The sequence below is a fragment of the Lepidochelys kempii genome, chromosome 5, assembly GCF_965140265.1.
Source record: "Lepidochelys kempii isolate rLepKem1 chromosome 5, rLepKem1.hap2, whole genome shotgun sequence".
Lineage (NCBI taxonomy): Eukaryota > Metazoa > Chordata > Testudines > Cheloniidae > Lepidochelys > Lepidochelys kempii.
In genome coordinates, this window is record NC_133260.1 from 9,978,960 (window position 1) to 10,000,956 (window position 21,997).

General features: G+C 39.5%; 1 protein-coding gene across 7 annotated transcripts in view; it reads left to right on the forward strand.

Annotated features, from left to right (window-relative positions):
• The window catches only part of PIK3C3 (phosphatidylinositol 3-kinase catalytic subunit type 3), a 137,463-nt gene that overhangs the window by 28,186 nt on the left and 87,280 nt on the right, over nt 1–21,997 (forward strand). For all 7 annotated transcript variants that reach the window (XR_012158836.1, XM_073343431.1, XM_073343433.1 and 4 more), the window contains 6 exons: nt 6,045–6,116; nt 11,785–11,889; nt 12,451–12,543; nt 16,698–16,883; nt 18,306–18,460; nt 21,571–21,661. Coding sequence is in view for 6 of the 7 variants with exons in the window: in XM_073343431.1 (XP_073199532.1) it covers nt 6,045–6,116; nt 11,785–11,889; nt 12,451–12,543; nt 16,698–16,883; nt 18,306–18,460; nt 21,571–21,661 (702 nt within the window). In the remaining variant the exon portion in view is untranslated. The remainder of the gene's footprint in view (nt 1–6,044; nt 6,117–11,784; nt 11,890–12,450; nt 12,544–16,697; nt 16,884–18,305; nt 18,461–21,570; nt 21,662–21,997) is intronic.

Sequence of the window (21,997 nt, forward strand, 5' to 3'; positions counted from 1 at the left end):
CCACAAAACCATCCAACTCTCCTACCTTGATGATGTTTTTTCTCAGGTAAGTGTATTTGTGGAGGCTGTCTGATTGTGTTTGCTTACCTAGTATAGTCACATCACTTTTAATATCTTGTTCTATGGTCTGTAGAAAAGGTATGATCATAAGGTTCATAACAGGCATTTGCTCATATAGATTGGATATTATAAAGTGTTGTGTTTGTATACAGATGTTGTATCATGATATCTGCTTTTCTGCTGCTCCCTTTGTCTATGATCTTTGAAGTGCTGCTGTTGCATTTGAATGATGCACTTCAGAGTGGAATGATGGTTATGGAACATGCATGTTTTTTGCCCCCTGCATGCACCGTTGATTGTAGTGGGAACTGAATTTGTGCTGTCTTAATGTGTTGTGTATATTTTTGTTGCTATTGGGAGAGAGAAAGCTTGGTTTTAAACCAAACAAGTAGAGGTGGTCAGAAAAATTCCAATGACACATTTTTTCATTGGAATTTTCCAATTTGAAATAAAAATGGCTCCTGGACACTATTTGATTTCAATGAAGTTCTGATGGAACCCGGACAGGGGTTTGATGAAACCTGTCATGACTCCATTCCCTTTCACAGAGAATTTAGAAATCTTTGGGTTTTCATTCTGAATTGGACCAAAACCAAATTTTGAAACTGAAATCCTCTACGAAATGGAATTACTTTGCTCTGCACAGCTCTGCAAACAAGCTAGGAAATAGTCTTAGAAGCATGAAGAAGAAATATAATCAAGGTATAAAACTGGCTTACTAAGTATTATAAGATAATTAGGTGGCTAACGGCACAGCTTAAAAGTAGAAATAGCCACAATTTGAAGGACTTGTTAAAAAGCTACTTCACACAAATTCAGGACCACTTTTCTAGAAACGGCAGAAAACAGTCCATAAATTAGTTGCCTGTCTTCTCAAGTTTGTTATGCTTCCACTTAAAATATAAAGATCACCTATTGAGCATATAGAATCTAATGGAACTTGGGTAGGTTGTCACCTGTCTCTGAGTGATAGTCTAAGTGAAAATTACTTGTCACAGTTGTGTTGATAGATTTGTTTTTTGGTGTTGTGACAGAGAACCAGCCTGTTAAACAGCTGCTGATAGAATCTGAGATTCTGTGACTTAACACTCAATTACTATATATAAAATCAAGTGGCAGTGGCCCCTTCTGTATTTTCTATCAATTTAATTTTAATGCAGTATTTAAAATGCGAGGAATGCCAGTCTGCAGGTAGCAAGAACACAACTTCCAATTTCCCTTTTAGGCAAACATCACTCACTCTGGAAATATCACTGTGTGAATTCCAAAATGCAAGTATCTCATCTCTATGGGTAAATGAACTCCAGAATTTTTCATGAACATGTATTTTCATATAGGGTTCAAGTGAAAACAGCATTGTATTGGATAAATAGGGCAGTTGCAGAGCCAGATCCATTTAAAGGATTTTTTCATTAGAATATCTTCCCCAGTATTTTAAAAAAAATTGGCTTTTATCAGTCTCTGAAGCTTTGCCTGTGTGTCCATCTAGGTTCTGGATACAGATAGTTGTATCCTGCTGGTACACCTTGGAACCCCGGTTTAACTAACCCCATAGTATGAGATCAATCGAACCCTCTATTTGTTAGTGTTTTAGAAACTGATAAATACTGTAATTTCAAAGAGGTACAGCAGAACCTTGCTTGAGCAACACTTCGCTTTACCGTAACACACTATAATCTGCAAAATTGGCAGTCTCTCTCCACCTTTCATCAAAGAATAAATAATGGAGAGTGGTAGTGAGGTCTTACATTTGTAAAAATGGTGGTTTTGGAATATAGTGGAGTATCTTTAATATTATGCTATAAAATATTTAAACCAAACTCAAAACTAACTCTGTATTCTTATGAGGTTTGGCCTCACATTTGTTTGAGACCTCCATGGCAAATTAGCAGGTAAACAATTGTTGGCATGGATTATTGAGATTACACATTCAGGGACACTATAATAGATATTGATGTTCTTTGAGTGAAATAGAGGGGTCAGAGTTGCACATTCCCTATCCAATTGAAAGGCGGGCAAAACTGCCAACATCCTTATTCTGTTGACTGATGACATTCTGTCTGTCTCCAGGGTATTTCAGAGAATAGCTGTGTTTCAGAATAGGCTATCTTTAATGAGAGAATTTGGCCCATGAGAGCAATGATAGAACTCAATCAACTTGCAAATTCTTGTTACAGTTTAAAGGTGGTTTTGTGCTAAAAAATAATGAAATTGTAAAGACAGTTTCCTGCTGAATAATATTTGAGCTGAATAACTAAAGTAAGAAAATTAGATTATTCTGGGTTTCACGTTCAATTTATTTTAGGTGCAATCTAGAAAAATTGGTGGGCTGACCTGTTAAGTAAAGTTTTTGCTTTTTATTTTTTTTTTAGTTTGACTTTACTGTAACAGAACAGCATGGTGGTAGAAACACTTCACTTTTTTGTTTTTAACTAAAATATTCAAAGCTGATGAAATCTTATAAAAAAGTGAATTCTTGGCTTTCAAATCACTAGTTGAGCACTAGGGCTTGGAACAGTTTACTGCTATATCAAAGTGAATTCTTGGTATTTTAGGTCTTTTTAAGATTGCCACTGTTATAAATCATGAAGAAGTTGGCTGTTTCTTTTTTCCAGTGGTATAAGATTTTTTTTTTTTTTAGCCTTGGGATGCAAGGGATGTCGGACCTAATGATTGTATTGCCTTTTTCTCACCTAAATTTATGATTTTTAGTAGCCAGTGTCTCATCTGTGGTTGTATATGAAGGGGGAGATATTTCAAAGATATAAAGGAGAGTTAGGCTCCCAACTTCCACTTGGTCCGTGGAGTTTGGGCACCTCTCTCCCCTTGGGGCCTTTGAAAATCTCCTGTTAATGTTTTCTACCATCTTAAAAGATAGAATTCGAGGCTTTCAGGTGATATGAAATATTGATTTCTAGTTCTGGAATTCTCCAGAATAAGGCTGATTAAAGTCACAATTTAATTAATGGATAAAAAGCAAGACAGCAGCCAGAATGTTTTGTTGTTGTTAAGAAGCAATACTTTGTGACCTAACAGGTATACAAAAGAATGGTTTACACCACTGGAGAAAACGATGCCCAATTAACCAATAAAAAACCCATCCATTTCTAAATTAGCTTTGTGAAGTACTAGCTCTAAAAACCATCACTGGTCCCTAGCAGGTTCTTTTAAATAATATAGGGCTGAATTTAGTATAGTAACTCCTCACTTAACGTCCTCTCGCTTAATGTTGTTTCGATGTTACATCCCTGCTCCGTTACAGAACATGCTCATTTAAAGTTTTGCAATGCTCCCCTATAACATAGTTTGGCCACAGCTGGCAGCTCCCTTATGCTCCCCCCCAGCACCTGACGGCGGACCCCTCAGATCAGCGCCTTCTCGCTGATCCCCCCCGTCTCCTGCCCACGGCAATCAGCTGGCTTGCGGCATTCAGGAGGCTGTGGGGAGGAGCGAGGATGTGACACGCAGCCACCCCCCTCCGTCTCCTGCCTACTGAACGCCGCAAACCAGCTGATTGCTGCAGGCAGGAGGCAGCGGAAGGAGGGGAGAGGTGCTGATTCACGGGGTCCGCTGGTTGGCGCAAGGCTCGTGGGGGGCATAGGGGAGCTGATGGGGGGCCACCAGCCTCTTTAATGCCTGTATTAAATTGCTTGTTTAAAATGTATATAATGCCTTTTGTCTGGCCAAAGAAAAAAAAAAAATCCCTGGAACCTAATCCCCCTCATTTACATTAATTCTTAAGGGGAAATTGGGTTAGCTTAACATCGTTTCGCTTAAAGTCTCATTTTTCAGGAACATAACTACAACGTTAAGTGAGGAGTTACTATATGCTAATCTGAGGTCCAGAAAATTTCAGTTTCTTATTTTAATGTAATACATTTTCTCCTCAGACCACCACAAAATGTTCGCATTTAAAAATACTGTCTTAAATCAGAAGACAATGACAGTGGGTAGGATTTTCTAGAGCTCTCAGCACTGGCCTCTGTTCTCATGGAAGCGAATGGCTCAGTATCTGTGGTGTGTGTATGCAATTATTTTTTTTAATAATCTGGAACTCTTGAGTCTTTATCCTAACTGTCACTGCTTTTTGTGTGGTCTTGGTCAAGTCACTGAGGGTACATCTACATTTGAGCTGAGAGGTGTGATTCCTAACTTGCATAGCTAGGTTTCAGCTAACGCCTGAAAATAGTAGTGTGTCCACAGTGACATGAGTAGCAGCTCTGAGTATAATCCCACCTGACCCACCTCCCCCACCCGGGGTTCTTCTGTGCAAGCTAGGACTCGCCTCTCCCAGATCAAGTGCAGATGTACCCTGAATCTCACATTTCTCATCAATAAAATGAGATACCTACCTATCCTGTGGGGTACTGTTAAGATTAATGAACTAATGTTTGTACAGCAATTTGAAGATATACTACATACTAAATATTTACTATTAAATGCATTATGATAAACTGCACAAATAGAAAATGCTAAAGGGAAAACATCATAAAGCACATTCCACGGAGGAGTTTACTATATGTTTTTAGATATTTTGGGGAAAACGCTTATAATATAGGATTAGCCATGGTTAAAGTGTGTGTGTGTGTGTGTGTGTGTGGTGGGGGGTGGCAGTAGTGGTTAGATAAGTGGTTCTACTTTTATACTAAACCTCTTTCCCCCACTACTCATTTTCCCTCATCTGCCTGCTGCTTCCTGTCTAACACCTAGATTGTAAGCTCTCACGTACAGGGACAGATCATCTTTGCTCCTTGTCTGTATAGTGCCTGGCACAATGGGGCCATTGATCCTTGATTGTCACTCCCAGGCAGGTGCTCCTGTGATAGAAATAATAAATATATACTGTCGCACCATAAATCTTAATTAGCACTAAAGTCACTATCAATGCAATTTAGTATTTAATTTTGTAACTGGGTTCAGCAGAACTGAAGAGGATTGTCCCTTTTCTTTGACTTTTTTAACTTGGATTTTTAAAAAATCAAAACGTTAAATTATCTAACATGAAAACCAATCATACATTTATTCACAGGCTGGGCTTAACATCATCCCCATATTATATGTATCTTTCTTAGCTAAAAAATATTGCTTGCAGTGTGATACCAGAACTTTGCCTGTAAAAACACTACTGTATTACTTCACTTATTAGCTGTCTCTGCCTAGAAAATTCCTCCAACGCATACTTAATTTACTGGGGCAAAACCAAGTTTTTGCTGTAGTCAGCACTGTAGAAACCATAAATGCGCAAAAAAGTGAGCTATATATTAGTCTGCCTCATTCACCATCCAGAAAACGGCTAGCTATATTAAAAAAAAATAAATAAATAAATGCAGGGACTGGTAAAGAGGGGAAGCAGATTCCTTATAATTCCCAGTTCAAACTAGAAACAGATAGCTTTGTGCCATTCTGCAATTTCTAAAAAGATGCTTCCCAAAGTGGTGGTCTGTGCTGCATTCTATACTGACCCCTCAGTATAGGGTGTGTGTCTGTGTGTTCATTTTCCCTCAACTTCAGCAAATATTCCAAATCAGTCAACCCATTTTCAAGATGGGACATTTAAATTTTGTCCATAAGTGTTTTGGCTACAGGTTTTGAAAATTGTTTGCCCACACAAAGGGGCCCTCTAAGCACTCCCATGATGGATACATCATAATAATATTGGTAAACATTTCCATCCATTTTTTTCTTCACTAAAATGCTAATGCTGATGACGTTTTAAACTTACTTATCTCTACATTTGTCACATAAATAGACGGAGTTTATCCTTCGGTCTCCTATTTCGTTCAATCTTCTCAACTTTGTCAAAAATTAGCTAGAACAATTTCTTTCTATATTTTCTTATCCTTTATGCCCTTTGTTGGTTGTCCATTGAAAGTTTAATTGCTTTATTTTCTCTTGAATATGTAAAGTAGTAAATTTTGACGGAAGTCATGTTCATTATAACTTGTGTGACATTTATTGTGCCTTTCAATTATGTTGTTATCCAGGATGGTGATGAGTCCTCTCCAATTTTAACAAGCTCTGAGATTGTTAAGGTTCCAGATCCCCAGATGTCGATGGTGAGTAATTTTCTGTGCAACACAATCCAGATCATACCACAATGAAATTTTGTTGTGCTGTGAAGTTCTTGCAAGTGGCGGAGAAAAACTTTTTTGACAATTATATCTGCTATGGTCTCAAGTAAGTTTAATTGCAGCACAAAGTTGTGGCTACTGCCAGTGTGTTAAGTCTTGAGTAAACCTAGACGAGAAATAGTAGTGAGAATTGTAACTTATCAGTTTGATATTAGAATTGGTGGGATGGTCAAATATTTTTAGTTCTTCAAGTGTCCTCTGCATATTCCCATTCCTGGGACTTGTGCTGACTGGTTCAGCAGGACCTTAGAATCTCCTGGTAGCAGTGCCCGTTAGGATGCCCCTGCAGCTTCACCCCCACCCTAGCACTTGAGCATACTCTAAGGGTATGGGTATAAAAGGGGCATGGCTCTCATTGCTCCCTTAGTTCCTTCCACCCACGGCAGTGAAAGGACCTGAATCTGTCTGTTAGATCCGTACTTTCATATTTCACTAAGACTCCTGCATCACAAGTACCTATGTTTTTCTATTGGTACACCATTTCCAGTACAGAGTCTTACCCTTTGGCCTTTCCACTGCACCCAGAGTTTTTACAAAATGCCTGGCTCCAATAACAGTGTATTTGAGGAGGTAAGAAATTTTCATCTTCCCTTACTTAGATGATTAGCTCTTGAAGGCTCCCTCTGACGGTTTAAGGAAGGCCATTCCGATCACTCGTGTTCAGAACACTAGTTCTTCTCATAAATGGAAAGTATCAGTAGCCGTGTTAGTCTATATCCACAAAAACAACTAGGAGTCCGGTGGCACCTTAAGGTCCGACAGATTTATTTGGGCATAAGCTTTCGTGGGTAAAAATCCTCACTTCTTCAGATGCAAGTGAAGAAGTGGGGGTTTTTAACCCACGCAAGCTTATGCCCAAATAAATTGGTTAGTCTTTAAGGTGCCATCAGACTCCCCATTGTTCATAAATCGAAAAAGTCTCTTCTCCCCGCATCACAAAAGATTCCATTCAATGGTGTGATTCTTGACTCTATAAAAGGAAGAGCTTTCCTTCCAGAAGAGGTTTTTAATCATAAATGCCAAAGAGTCCTTCAACATCCCTCTCAGAATGTAGTTTTTTGGTTGAGTGTGTCACAACATATGTGACTCTGTATGCCAGGCTCAGAGTGAGGCATCTTCAGCACTGGCTCCTAAAGAACTTCAATCCCATTATGGACTGTATGCTAAAAGTACTCACTGTTCCGAGGAAAGTGTATCTTCCTCTAATGTGGTGGTTGAAACCACAGAATGTCCTCAAGGGAATTGTATTCAACCTAGCTCTTCTTCATTAATAGTAATTACAGGTTCCACAAAGACAGTGTGGGGAGGGAGACGAAAACTTCACAACATGTTTGTTCGAGGTCTTTAGACCTACAGAGAATCCCAATTACATATAAATGTACTAGCACTGAGGTCAATCTGTCTGGGTCTCAAAGCGTTTCTTTCACATGTGCGGAATGAGGTGATTCAAGTGGCCATGGGCAATGTGTTGCTCAAGATAGTTAAGACCAAAGCAGGCTGTGAAGAACTTCAAAAAGATCTCACCAAACTAAGTGATTGGGTAACAAAATGGCAAATGAAATTTAATGTGGATAAATGTAAAGTAATGCACATTGGAAAAATTAATCCCAACTATACATACGATATAATTTAGCTACAACTCATCAGGAAAGATCTTGGAATCATCGTGGATAGTTCTCTGAAGACGTCCACGCAGTGTGCAGTGGCAGTCAAAAAAGCAAACAGGTTGTTAGGAATCATTTAAAAAGGGATAGAGAATAAGACGGACAATATCTTATTGCCCTTATATAAATCCATGGTATGTCCACATCTTGAATACTGCATACAGATGTGGTCCCCTCATCTCAAAAAAGATATACTGGCATTAGAAAAGGTTCAGAAAAGGGCAACTAAAATGATTAGGGGGTTGGAACGGGTTCCATATGAGAAGAGATTAAAGAAGCTAGGACTTTTCAGCTTGGAAAAGAAGAGACTAAGGGGGGATATAAAATCATGAGTGGTGTGGAAAAAGTGAATAAGGAAGTTATTTACTTGTTCCCATAAAATAAGAACTAGGGGCCACCAAATGAAATTAATGGGCAGCAGGTTTAAAACCAATAAAAGGAAGGTCTTCTTCACACAGTGCACAGTCCACCTGTGGAACTCCTTGCCTGAGGAGGTTGTGAAGGCTAGGACTATAACAGGGTTTAAAAGAGAACTAGATAAATTCATTAATGGCCATTAGCCAGGATGGGTAAGGAACGGTGTCCCTAGCCTCTGTTTGTCAGAGAGTGGACATGGATGGCAGGAGAGAGATAACTTGATCGTTACCTATTAGGTTCGCTCCCTCTGGGGTACCTGGCATTGGCCAGTGTCTGTAGACAGAATACTGGGCTGGATGGACCTTTGATCTGACCCAGTGGAGCCATTCTTATGTTCTTAATGTATTATTTGAACAAACGAGGAGGCGCTCGATTTTTCTCAACGATGCAAAAAGGCAATAAAACGTTTAGACTGGTATATCCAGTAAAATATATACCCAATTGCCCAACACATAGTGAAGCAACACAGTTTGATTGCAGATCAACTGAGCAGAGATTTGTTGCAGATGCACGAATGGTCTCTAAAGAATTCTGTTACCAGAATGTTTTCAGCATTTGGGGATTTCTGGTCATAGGTCTCTTTGCGACAAGATTCAGTTAGAAATGTCCGTTTTTTGCTCAAGGCTGGCTCAGGCAGTCTGTCATTGAGGGATGCATTTGATACATACATTGCTCTCATTTTCACTTGTCACCAGAGACTTAAAAAAGATAAGGCAGGATTGAGCCAGGGTGATTCTCATTGCTCCAGCAGGGCCAAGGCAACAGTGGTACACCGAGTTACTCCATTCATCCAACAGCAACTACAAGATGCTCCTGTTATCAACAAACCTGCTGCCCCAGGTCTTCCATCCAGATCTCTGATTGTTACATCCAGCAGCATGGGTAATATGCCTTTGATCGAGTCAGAAAGATCGTGTTTGGTTGAGGTGCAACAAGATATAATTAATTCGGAAAGCTGTCAAATAGAAAAAAGTTACAAGTTCAAGTGAAAAAGATTTGTTTTATGGACAACTGAAAAACGTGTTGACCAATTTCAGCTCCCATACAACCTATTTTAGAATATTTGTTACATTTAAAAGTAATAGGGTTGTCTTTGCCCTCCAGTAAGGCCCATGTAGCGGCAATAACAGTGCATCATACTCATGTTAATGGAAAATCTATTTTTTCATGTACATTGGTGAGAAACTTTTTAAGAGGCCAATTCAACCTGGATCCCTCATTATGGAACCTTGTCCCACCATGGAATTTGAATTTAGTTGTAACTCAACTCGTGTCTCACCCATTTGAACCTCTAATGAGCTGCTCTTTGTTTGCCTGTCTTTCAGTGAGGACAGCTTTTATAATAGCTATTATTTTCTGGTAGAAGACTAAGTGAACTGCATGTATTGATGACAGACCCCTTATACCAGTTTTTATAAAGACAAAAAGTGGTTCTTAGACCAGCTGCTAAATTCCTTCCCAAGGTAACTTTGGAGGTTTGTGTAAATCAAAGTATCAGTCTACCAATATTCTTTCCAAAGCCTCATTCAGGTAAAGGGAAGGCCAGATTACATTCATTAGCTGCTAAGAGAGCACTAGCATCTTACCTGGATAAAATATTTTCCCTTATTGATACACGCAAAGGTGCTGCTTAAAGGTTGGTTCACACTTTTGCGAAACATCATGCATTGGATCTGGCATCCATGGCTGATACTTTGGTAGAGCAGTACTCCAGTCTTTAACTATGACTTCACACCCCTCCAGCCAATTTACTATACTGCTTACTAAACTATCCCATGAGTAGAAATATGCAGAGGACACGCGAAGAAGTGAAGTTAGGTTACTTGTAACCGGAGTTCTTCGAGATGGACTCTGCATGTTCGTTCTCCCTGCCTATCTTCCCCATGCGGAGTCCAAATTTCAATATGTTGGGGTTCTGCTTTAGCAATGGAAGGGACTGAGGCGGCAACTGCTGCCACACCCCTTTTATACCCACACCCTCAGAACATGATAGAGCGAGGGGCGGGGGTGACACATTGGCACCCTGATAGGCACTATTCCCAGAGGGTTCTATCATCCTGCTGCATTGGCATAAGTCCCATGAGTGTGAATATGCAGAATCCAACTTGACAAACTCCAGTTACAAGTAACCAACCTTCATTTATGTGGGGGAGGGGGTTACACTATTAACACTTACGTGGTGAGGGAAGGGGAGGCAAGTTGGAGACAGGTGAGAAAGGAGGGTGATTGTTACCTTAGTAAAGGAGATGGGTAGGTGCAGATATAAGGCAACAAGGAACAGAGGAGGGGGAAAATATTGAAACTAAGGAGAGGCAAGTTAAATATTGCCCCAGGTACTTTGCTTATGTGAAATCCCTTTCTTGTTCCACTTCCTTCTGTTGTCCTTGTTGTCCTTATTGCCTAAATACAGTTCTAGAAAGCAGTTCTATTATTGTGAATGCCAGTCCAGCCGCAACTTCAGGAGCCCGTATGTAGATGGGGCTTCGACTGATGACACCATTGTCAGCACCATGCCATCTAACACTGCTGTCGGGTAGTCCAGTTGTTGCAGTGCTGAAATCTTGTTCACACTGTTGCTTCTACTGTTGCTATTATGGCTCCAGCTGAACCAGTATTAACTATAAACTCTGGGGGCGAGAGGGAAATCTAATATATGCAGAGCCTTTAGACCAGGGGTGGGCAACCTGTGGCTCCGGGGCAACCTGTGGCTCCGGAGCCACGTGCGGCTCTTCAGAAGTTAATATGCGGCTCCTTGTATAGGCCCCGACTCTGGGGCTGGAGCTCCAGGCTCCAACTTTTCAGTGTGCCGGGGGTGCTCACTGCTTAACCCCCAGCTCTGCCGCAGGCTCTGCCCCCACTCCACCCCTTCCTGCCCCCTCCCCTGAGCCTGGAGTGCCCTCGCTCCTCTCCCCTCCATCCCAGAGCCTCCTGCATGCCACGAAACAGCTGATTGGGAGGTGTGGGGAAGGAGGGGGAGGCACTGAACAGCAGGGCTGCCGGTGGGTGGGAGGTGCTGGGAGTGGGGTGGGGGAGCTGATGGGGGGGCTGCTGACCTATTACTGTGGCTCTTTGGCAATGTACATTAGTAAATTCTGGCTCCTTCTCAGGCTTAGGTTGGCCACCCCTTCTTTAGGCTAAGCTCTTTGGGGTGGTGCTTAGCCATAAAGTGTCTAGCATCTTTAGTGCCTTAGCATGTTTAGGTGCTGTGTAAATAACTTTCACTTTGAACAAATACCTTGATGACAGCCATTCACCCGAGGTGAGAAATAATTATAAATTGAATTTTAAGCCTAAAGCGATGGCATTGTTAGTGGAATAAGACCGCTTGCTGTTGGAAGTGCATGCACTTTAAGTTGTGAATCCAGAAGATAGAGTAGCTTTTAGATATGAATACTTAAGCATGTAATATATTATTCAGGATGTTGGTGAGTCTCTAGACAGTTGCATTTCAAGACTATTTTCAGTGGAGTTAAATATTTATAACCGCTGACTTTTATTTTGTGTATTTTTAGGAGAATTTAGTAGAGAGCAAACATCACAAGCTTGCTCGAAGTTTAAGAAGTGGGCCCTCTGATCATGATCTCAAGCCTAATGCAGCTACTCGAGATCAGCTTAATGTAAGTTTGTAACTTTCATTTGAGTTTTTGGTGTCTGTAAGAATACAGATTCAGTTTTGCTAAATGACTTTATTCAGTATCTGACGTCGAGTTTGAAGGGAATACAGTAGATGTTATGTGATTTCTTGTTAATGTGAACTTATGTGTTGTCAATAAGACAACTTGGAGGTGGGTGGTAGTTTGGCCCAGCTCATGAACGGCCAGTCATTCCCATCTGGTTACTTTGAGATGAGTTAGTCTTACTACACTCCTGAGTGCGAAGGAATCCGCATCACACATACTAACTGGCATTTTTGGCAGTCTTAGCAGCAGGGCCAAGGATTGATAGGTCTATGGATACCCTGACCTCTATGGGCGGTTCATCTAAGATCAGGGTTGAAGAGCATCACTGGTGTGTAGTATGGGGAAATTGTCCATTTTGTTCTGCTTGTCGATAGACAAAGGCCTTCATTCTACTATGTGGTCAGTACGGCACATGACACACTAAATTCTCTCAACTTCTTTAAAAGATCAATATGTATAATTTTTATGACAAATTATTCTCTGGAATTTTTTTAATAGATTATAGTGAGTTATCCACCAACAAAGCAACTGACCTATGAGGAACAGGATCTAGTTTGGAAGTTCAGATACTATCTTACTAATCAAGAAAAGGTAAAGTTAATTGTATTAAATATATACTGATCACTGTACATTGTTATTGAATAATTTATCTTCCGGTTTCTTGAGTGCAACTGCTTTTTTAAGTGTCTGCCTCTTCAGAGGTGTGAATCTCTGAGCTGACAAAGTATATTTAGTCAAGATATTGTTCATTAATGGAACAGCTATGCTGGTAAAGACTAGTGACCATATTTTTAAAATCCTATTGGCAAATACTTTTAAAACTTGCAGCTCAAAATCTCCAGTGAGTTCCTTTAAAATGCTCTTCTGCCAAGCCTGCCAGGATTAATCCACCAAAGAAAATTGGTGTTAACTTCTGCAAATATAGCACAAATTGCAAGCTACATGCGTCCTAGAGAATAGGATAGGTTACTGGAAAGTGAATTAAAACTAGATGGTCAAATAATGCCAAAAAAAAAAAAATGTATTGTTCAGTGATTGTTTAATGAATAGCATTGCATTGGCTCTAGCTGGTATCTTTCTAATTTGCCTTACGTGAGGCCCCAGAAAATGGAGGTGGACTATGTTAAAATGTTGAAATAGGTAACCGGTTAAAATTACCAGTTATTTTAGTGGCAGGTATTCAGTTATAAACAAGGCTGAAGCCATAGTCTTGATTTGTTTATATTTTTGGGTGACCTCTAGCGGAGGATCTAAATTCCTGATTCAGCAAATCATTTAAGTATGTGCTTTGCTGAGCTCTCTTCTTCCTATTCAGCTCCATACATTGAAGGAGTACTTGTGGCACCTTAGAGACTAACCAATTTATTTGAGCATGAGCTGTAGCTCACGAAAGCTCATGCTCAAATAAATTGGTTAGTCTCTAAGGTTCCACAAGTACTCCTTTTCTTTTTGCGAATACAGACTAACACGGCTGTTACTCTGAATCCATACATTGAGTAATCCTTAACACCTTGTTGTCAGTGCTTTGAGTCTAGCCAGTATTCTGTTAATGACTCCTGAAGTGAAAAGATTGTTTCAAAAGAAAAGGAAAAAAAAAAAATCAGAGTCCTTGATTTGCCAAATCTCTATAGCTGCCTTGCTGGTTGCTGCCACCTGATACCATAATTGCTCCTTGGGAATTGGACATTTTGCATAATGGAAGAGACCATTGATTGAGTCAGCATTGTCTCACTGAAGTATTTCCCACAGGCCTTTGGGGAAAAGGTGTCCCAGAGATCATCGGATTACTTCTGGAAAAGCTTGCTTGTGGTGGCTTGGGGGGAAAATGAAGTGACGCTGCAAACTGCTTGTGCACTCTATTATCAAGAACTACCAGAACTAAGTTCCCTCCATGTGCCTTAAGCAAAGGGTACAATCTATTACTGTGATCTGGAACATAGGGGTATTAAGTGGCTGAAAAAGAACATTCTTAGTAGGGCTGTCAAGCGAGAAAAAAAATAATCGTGATTTATTGCACAATTAATTGTGCTGTTAAACAATAATAGAATACCAATTTAAATATTTGTGGATGTTTTCTACATTTTCAAATATATTGATTTCAATTATAATACAGAATACCAAGTGTACAATGCTCACTTTATATTTATTTTTGTTTACAAATATTAGCACTGTAAAAAACAAAAGAAATAGGAATTTTCAATTCACCTAATACAAGTACTGTAGTGCAATCTCTTTATCATCAAAGTTGAATGTAGAATTATGTACAAAATGTAGAATTACAAATGTAGAATTATGTACAAAAAATAACAGCATTCAATAATAAATCAATGTAAAACTTTAGAGCCTGTAAGTCCACACAGTTGTACTTCTTTTCAGCCAGGTTTCAGAGTAACGGCCGTGTTAGTCTGTATTCGCAAAAAGAAAAGGAGTACTTGTGGCACCTTAGAGACTAACCAATTTATTTGAGCATAAGCTTTCGTGAGCTCACGAAAGCTTATGCTCAGATAAATTGGTTAGTCTCTAAGGTGCCACAAGTACTCCTTTTCTTTTCAGCCAATCGCTCAGACAAACAAGTGTGTTTACATTGGCAGGAAATAATCCTGCCCACTTCTTGTTTACAATGTCACCTGAAAGTAAGAACAAGCATTTACATGGCATTGTTGTAGCTGGGGTAGCAAGATATTTTCATGCCAGATGTGCTAAAGATTCATATGTCTCTTCATGCTTCAACCACCATTCCAGAGGACGTGTCCATACTGATGATGTATTCTGCTCGATAATGATCTAAAGCAGTGCGGACCAATGCATGTTCATTTTCATCATCTGAGTCCTATGTCACCAACAGAAAGTTGATTTTTGTTTTTGATGGTTTGGGTTTTGTAGTTTCTACATCAGAGTGTTGCTCTTTTAAGACTTCTGAAAGCATGCTCCACACCTCGTCCCTCTCTGATTTTGGAAGGCACTTCAGATTCGTAAACCTTGGGTTGAGTGCTGTAGCTATCTTTAGAAATCTGACATTGGAATTTTCTTTGTGTTTTGTCAGATCTGCAGTGAAAGTGTTCTTAAATCAAACAACATATGCTGTGTCGTCAGAGAGACTACCATAACGCAAAATACATGTCAGAGTGCGGGTAAAACCAGGGAGCAGGAGACATACAATTCTCCTACAATGAGTTCAGTCACAAATTTAATTAACACATGTTTTTTAACAAGCATCACTAGCATGGAACCATGTCTTCTGGAATGGTGGTTGAAGCATGAAGAGGCATATGAATGTTTAGCATATCTGGCATGTAATTACCTTGCAATGCTGGCTACAAAAGTGCTATGCGAACGCCTGTTCTCACTTTCAGGTGACATTGTAAATAAGAAGCGGGCAGCATTATCTTCCGTAAATGTGAACAAACTTGTTTGTCTGAGAGGTTGGCTGCACAAGAAGTAGGACTGAGAGGGCTGAGTGGGGGGAGGGATAGCTCAGTGGTTTGAGCATTGGCCTGCTAAACACAGGGTTGTGAGGTTAATCTTTGAGGGGGCCATTTGGGATCTGGGGCAAAAATTGGGGATTGGTCCTGCTTTGAGCAGGGGGTTGGACTAGATGACCTCCTGAGGTCCCTTCCAACCCAGATGTTCTATGATTCTATGACTTGTAGGCTCTAAAGTTTTACATTGTTATGGAGTGCGGTTATGTAACAAAAAAATCTACATTTGTAATTTGCACTTTCTCGATAAAGAAATTGCACTACAGTACTTGTATGACGTGAACTGAAAAATACTATTTCTTTTGTTTGTCATTTTTACAGTGCAGACATTTGTAATCAAAAGCAATATAAAATGAGCGCTGTACATTTTGTATTCTGTGTTCTAATTGAAATAGATATATTTGAAAATGTAGAAAAACATTCAAAAATATTTAATACATTTCAGTTGGTATTCTGTTGTTTAACAGAGTGATTAAAACTGCGTTTAATCGTGATTAATTTTTTTCGGTTAATCACATGAATTAACTGTGATTAATCAACAGCCCTAATTCTTAGTACTCTAGATAACAGTAAGGCTGATACTCTTAAAAAGCAAACAAATGTTTTTTCATTCAAGTTTGTGATATTAAGCAGAAAGATGGGTCTATTTAACACAACAATAAGACCCCTAAAACCTTGCAAAGACCCTTTTCCCCCAACAATCTCCACCATGATTGATGCAGATTTTAAGGGTTTATTTTCCCCTTTGGTGTGCTTGTAAACCCCATAGTCTCTAGTGATAATTGAGAGTGTTAAATGGGAGGAGAATAAATTGTGAATTTGAGATTTCTGCTACAGAAGATGTAATTCTCTTACACTGTAACACCTTATCTAAAGTCAGAGGGCCTTACAAAAATTGAAGAATTAATCCTCACAACACCCCAACAAGGTAGGTAAGAATTATCACCCCGTCTTATAGGTGTGCGGGCAATGATACATAGAGAGATTAAGTGACTTGGCCAATGTCATGCAGCAAGTCAGTAGCGTAACTTGGAATAGAATGGAGATCTGATTCCCACTGGTGTGTGGTCACACAAGTTTAGTTGCCCACAATATTGCCATTCACTTCAATTGGGTTCCCCTGGTTTATGCTAATATTATTGCAATAAGAATCTGGTCTTATGTCTTGTCTAGACTGAAACTAAAAAATATAACTCTAAATCTTCCGGTTCATTGATTTCTGTAATTGCTTAGGAATAGTCAGTTTTTCTAATCTTCTTTGTTTAGGCTTTGACGAAGTTCTTGAAATGTGTCAACTGGGACCTGCCCCAGGAGGCAAAGCAGGCACTGGAGTTACTGGGTAAATGGAAGCCAATGGACGTAGAAGATTCTCTGGAACTGTTATCATCTCATTTCACCAACCCAACAGTACGGCGATATGCTGTTGCCAGGTTGCAACAGGCAGATGATGAGGTATTAAAGGACTCTGCTGTTCCGTGTGTGTACTTTACTTTCACCCATGAGACAATCAAAGGACCTAATGTAGCACATGGAGAAATGTAGAGTTTCCATAATGTTTGCTACTACATGAATATTTATTACTTTTTATAGGAAGGTAATTATGAAAGATAATAAAAGGGTGATCAATGTAAGTTTCTGTTTTTAGAGAGAATAAAACTTCTAGCTTTATTAAGCAAAATTCCTCACAATGCAAATCAATACTCTTATTAGATGTCTTCAGCTATGCAGACTAAAACAATCGTACTTTCTCCCCACAACCCAAGAGATCAGTTTTGATGCTAACCTGTTCACTTCAAAATTAACTGCTCCGTTGTTGAATAGTATACCAGATGCTTCTAGCAATGTATTTTGTAAATACCAGGTATGTCCTGACATTGCATTCCTTTGAGGAAGAAGGTGCAGAAAGATATTCTATTAGCTAGAAATGAGATAAAACATTTGCGATAAAGGGGGATTTCTTTTTGAAAACCCATGTAAAAACACTCATTGAGTGGTGGGAACTTAATGGAATCTAATCTTTTATCTAGGTTTTAATATGCATATTACATCTGCCTCCTGTTTTTATGATAGGGAATCCTATGCACTCATGATTGTGCCTTCTGGGTGTCGTCTTAACACATTTTTTTAAAAGCAGCCCATAAAACTGACCGGCTCACAATAGGGAACACTAATTGCCCCCTAGTTAGCACCCATGCACAGTAAGACTGACTGACTCAGTAATACGCCCCATAATATTCTTGACCAAAAAGACATTCCTTGCACCATGCATTGAAGATCACTAAACAGGTTCTGGTAGACCAGCAGAGGGGGGAAATTCCTTAGGTGGTAATTAATTTAAAATCCTGTCTTAAGAATTCAAATCTAGGGACTGTTATATTGCTTTGTTGCTTTTATGATAGTGCATAAGGGAAGAGTCAGCATTGGATATCCAAGTCCCAGGCGCTGTCCAGCTTTTACAGATGGAAGTCAAACACATTAAAGTGAATAGTTTCACCAATTTTCATTGTATAAGACCAATATGGCTACATTAAACAGATAGTGGAAGTTGATTACAATAAGGTATGAGGAAGACTAACGCTAGCCACTCTAAAACAGAAATATACGCCCTTAGATGTGTATTTAAATTGCTATTGTGACTTTTTAATAATGAAAACAGTGCAAGAAATAGAAATCTGTGTGCAAAGTTATATTCATGACCACTCTCTCTACCCTACACTAGTCATTACTCAGTTCCTGATTCCATTTCTTTACTGATCACTGAACCCTGATTTAGGCTTGTGAATAAATGGTGTAATTCTCAAAAGTGCTGATAATCCAACAGCTCATCTCTCAGTGTATCTATTTTTTTTTTTCTCTGTGTTATCTCCTTCCAAGGATTTGTTGATGTACCTGTTGCAGTTGGTCCAGGCCTTGAAATATGAAAATTTTGATGACATAAAGAATGGGTTAGAGCCAAATAAGAGGGACAGTCAGGGTTCAATGTCTGAGAGTATGGCAACTTCAGGAATGAATGCTGCAGAAATAGACAGGTAAGGTGCTTTTGCTTCTAGAAGGGAAGAAACAAGTAATATTGGCATCAGCAGTAAAATACTGATTCTCTCTTGCAGGCATGCTGCAGTTTTGTCATTGGCATATACTAAGTTTATATTTCGGTTTCAGAGTAACAGCCGTGTTAGTCTGTATTCGCAAAAAGAAAAGGAGTACTTGTGGCACCTTAGAGACTAACCAATTTATTTGAGCATGAGCTTTCGTGAGCTACAGCTCACTTCATCGGATGCACCGATGAAGCTCATGCTCAAATAAATTGGTTAGTCTCTAAGGTGCCACAAGTACTCCTTTTCTTTTTAAGTTTATATTGCAAGCTTGCTACTCTTGCTTTATTTATGGGACCTTCATGATGCTTCCAGTCATTACCATGTTGAAGACTTAAAGCTCTGAAGCTGCTATGGGGTCTCTTTGGTTGAAAGTCTCATAGTGCCATTCCTGAGACATTAAAGCAGTTGTTTCATTCTTTGTATTTAAATACATCTAGCTAGTAATTGAACTGGGTGAGAATTTTTGGTAGAAAGTTTCTTTTAGAAATAGGTTGGGTTTCCTTAATCTGTATGTGGCTGGCTAGCAAGAGCCCAGTCATCTGAGGGTATCCAGCACAAACCTTTGTGATACTTGGTATAAAAATTTTAATTTGAAGAGGTCCTGGGCACTTTATTTTTTATGAAAACAGAAACAGAAGGCAAAGAAGTACTGAGGCCTGTGAATGCCTGTTCCCTGCAATACAGGAAAATTACTATGTGATTATTCATCACATATGATATTTTCCTCAGTCCTTCACAGAAGGACAGCCTCCATTGCCCAGGATTCCTACCTATTTGCGCTAGAGGAAAAGCCTTTCTTTAAATATAGCATTGTTAAGGGCTTATTCCTTCACCCACTTACTTCCCTGGTCCTTCTTGCATGAACAGAGAGCAAACAATTTGATGTTTATTGGGGTGAACTTCCAGCAAGCATGATTAGTTTCCTTCCTTAGTGTCCCCCTTCCCAGCTCTGACACCACAGAGCCTTACACCTGTGTCCCTGTTCCCATTCCTGCCCTTAGCCAAACATGATTCCAATTTCCCCACTCCCATTCCCTGTTCCCATTTCCCCCACCCACACACCCACCCACTTCCTGATTGACTGCAGGCTATATAGTAAAACTTGAGTTCTGCTTAGCTATACCTTAACCAATCATTTTCCTGAAATTTAACTAACCAATCCTAACATATTGTAACATGATTATGTAACCAATTATATCCCACCACCTTAATTAGTTTGCACCCAGCAAAATTAATTGTACAGCAGACAGGAACAATCACAGAACCAGAGATAATACAGACAAACAATAGCAAAGTGGGAACTATAATGACAAAACAATACAGAAGTGAGGATTTCACATCCCAGCTATTGATAAGTGAGTTCTTGCCAGACAGGATGCTATCAAACTAAGTTTCCTTTTACATTTTCTAGGCACTTCCCTTTCTCTGGAGGTGATAGGCATTATCAGGACAGGATTGTATTCCTAACAGCCCAAAAGCGCTTTAGTTCAATGTGACGATGTGACCAGTCGCTTCCCAGCTTATGGCTGCCTCTGCTGCTTAGCCAAAGGCCTTAGCCTAAGAACAGGGCCTCAGACTGTCACAGTAAGAGAAGGACCTTACACTGGCAGACAGTGATTTTGATTCTTTCTTTTATACCTCTATAACTAGCCAAATGATAAGAACACACCTAAATTCTTAGAGTACAGGCCTTTACTGACAGTCCTGAATATCTATATCCTAACACTCCACCCCTTTTTTTTCTTTTGGGATCCTCCTGCCCTGAATATCTATATCCTAACAAGCATCCACCAAGATTTTCACTCCTGCGTTTCAACTCCTTAGTATGAGACACACAGGACTCCCTAAGCTTCTGAAATACTTTAATCCTTAGAGCAATAGTACTGGGTGGAGCATGAGGTAGTCCCGTTACCAGCAGCCATGCACAAACCTCTATGTTTAAATGTTGCACATTAAATCTTCCAGTTGGTTCCATCTTGACTGTAGTTGCCAAAGCAGGTCCCCACAGGTGTGCTTGTCCAGTTGCTGCTCCAGTCCTTATACCTGAACTGATGTAAAGCATTGTCAGGTATCCCTCACGGTGTTCCTGCCCTTCCAGCCAGATTCAAGCTGTTAAATTTTTGCTTCAGAGCTTAAGCCCAGCTCTCTTGGAGCTATATTTTTAAAAGCACCAAAGAAACTTAAGTGCCCAAGTCGCTTTTGAAAATGGGACTTAAGCTCCTAGGAGTTAGATGACTTAGATGTTTCTGAAAACTTTATCTATGGCAGTTAGTGTCTGTGCTTAAGGTGCCTTGTAGTCACTTCAATACTGACTTGACATTTAAGCATTCAAATTCAGTGATTCTTTTTGATAGCCTACTCTTGAGAGAGTGTTTTCAGAGTCCCAAAGGAGGAAGGAAGGCAGACCACTTTTCTGGCTTCAAATAATGTCTGTGTGACAGAGCAGTGTCACTGAAAGGCTAAAATCTACTGCCTCAGACTAAAACTAAGTGCAGGGGCATCAGATTTGCCTGCAGATATCTCACAATGCACTGGGAATGTGAAGAATTCGTCTAACCTCTCCTAGTGAGATTGTCATGAATCTGATTTTGAAGCAAGCCCTGTAGTGCTTTGAAAGGAAGTCACTCAAAGCAAAAACCTGAGCTGATCAAGACTATATGTTGATGATGTGGCCTGTTCCGGCACAAACCTTACTTCTCCTGATAGGCATAGTGAGAGAGCTTCACCACTGAAGCATCCTACTACACCATCTTGCTTGAAATAGGCTCTGCCAGCACTCTGATCGTTCACGTGCTTGAAGTTTTCATGCTTAATTTTTTTACAACCACATTATAACTAAGTTTAGATTTTTCTGTAGGAATTAATGTTGCCACTGTTGTTAGTTATCGAGCCTGTTTGGCTAATCATAGTCCATTCTTGTAGGTTTCCCAATCTAGTTAATATCCATTGCAAATGGAATGTACACCATGGTTTTAGTTTTTTTAAACTGTTAATGTGATCCCAAATCCTAACTGTAAAACATGTGCTGCTTCTTTACTTTACAGCTCCCAGATCATAGCAAGTCCCCTTCCTCCTGTATCCTCCCCACCTCCTGCTTCTAAAACAAAGGATTCTGCAGAGAGTGAAAACCTTGAAGTAAGTAAAACATCTTAGTTATTAACTAAGAAGTATCCAAGATGATAACTGAATGGGTATTTGTTTTGTATTGGTCTTTATCCCATAGAATTTGGCTAATCTAAATATAACAAGTTCGTAAACTTGTTATGATGTTTGACTGTTCCTGAAAGTACATTGCTGCATGGTCCAAAAGATAAGACTTTAGTTTTAACTCTTGCCCTGGGAATATAAATGTGTTAAGATGAAAATTTCAAGTGAACTAAATATAGATTACTTTATTAAGAAAATACTGATGGTTTTTCTGAATGTTTATATCCAAGTTGTTTATGAACACAGTCACACTAATAGGAATAG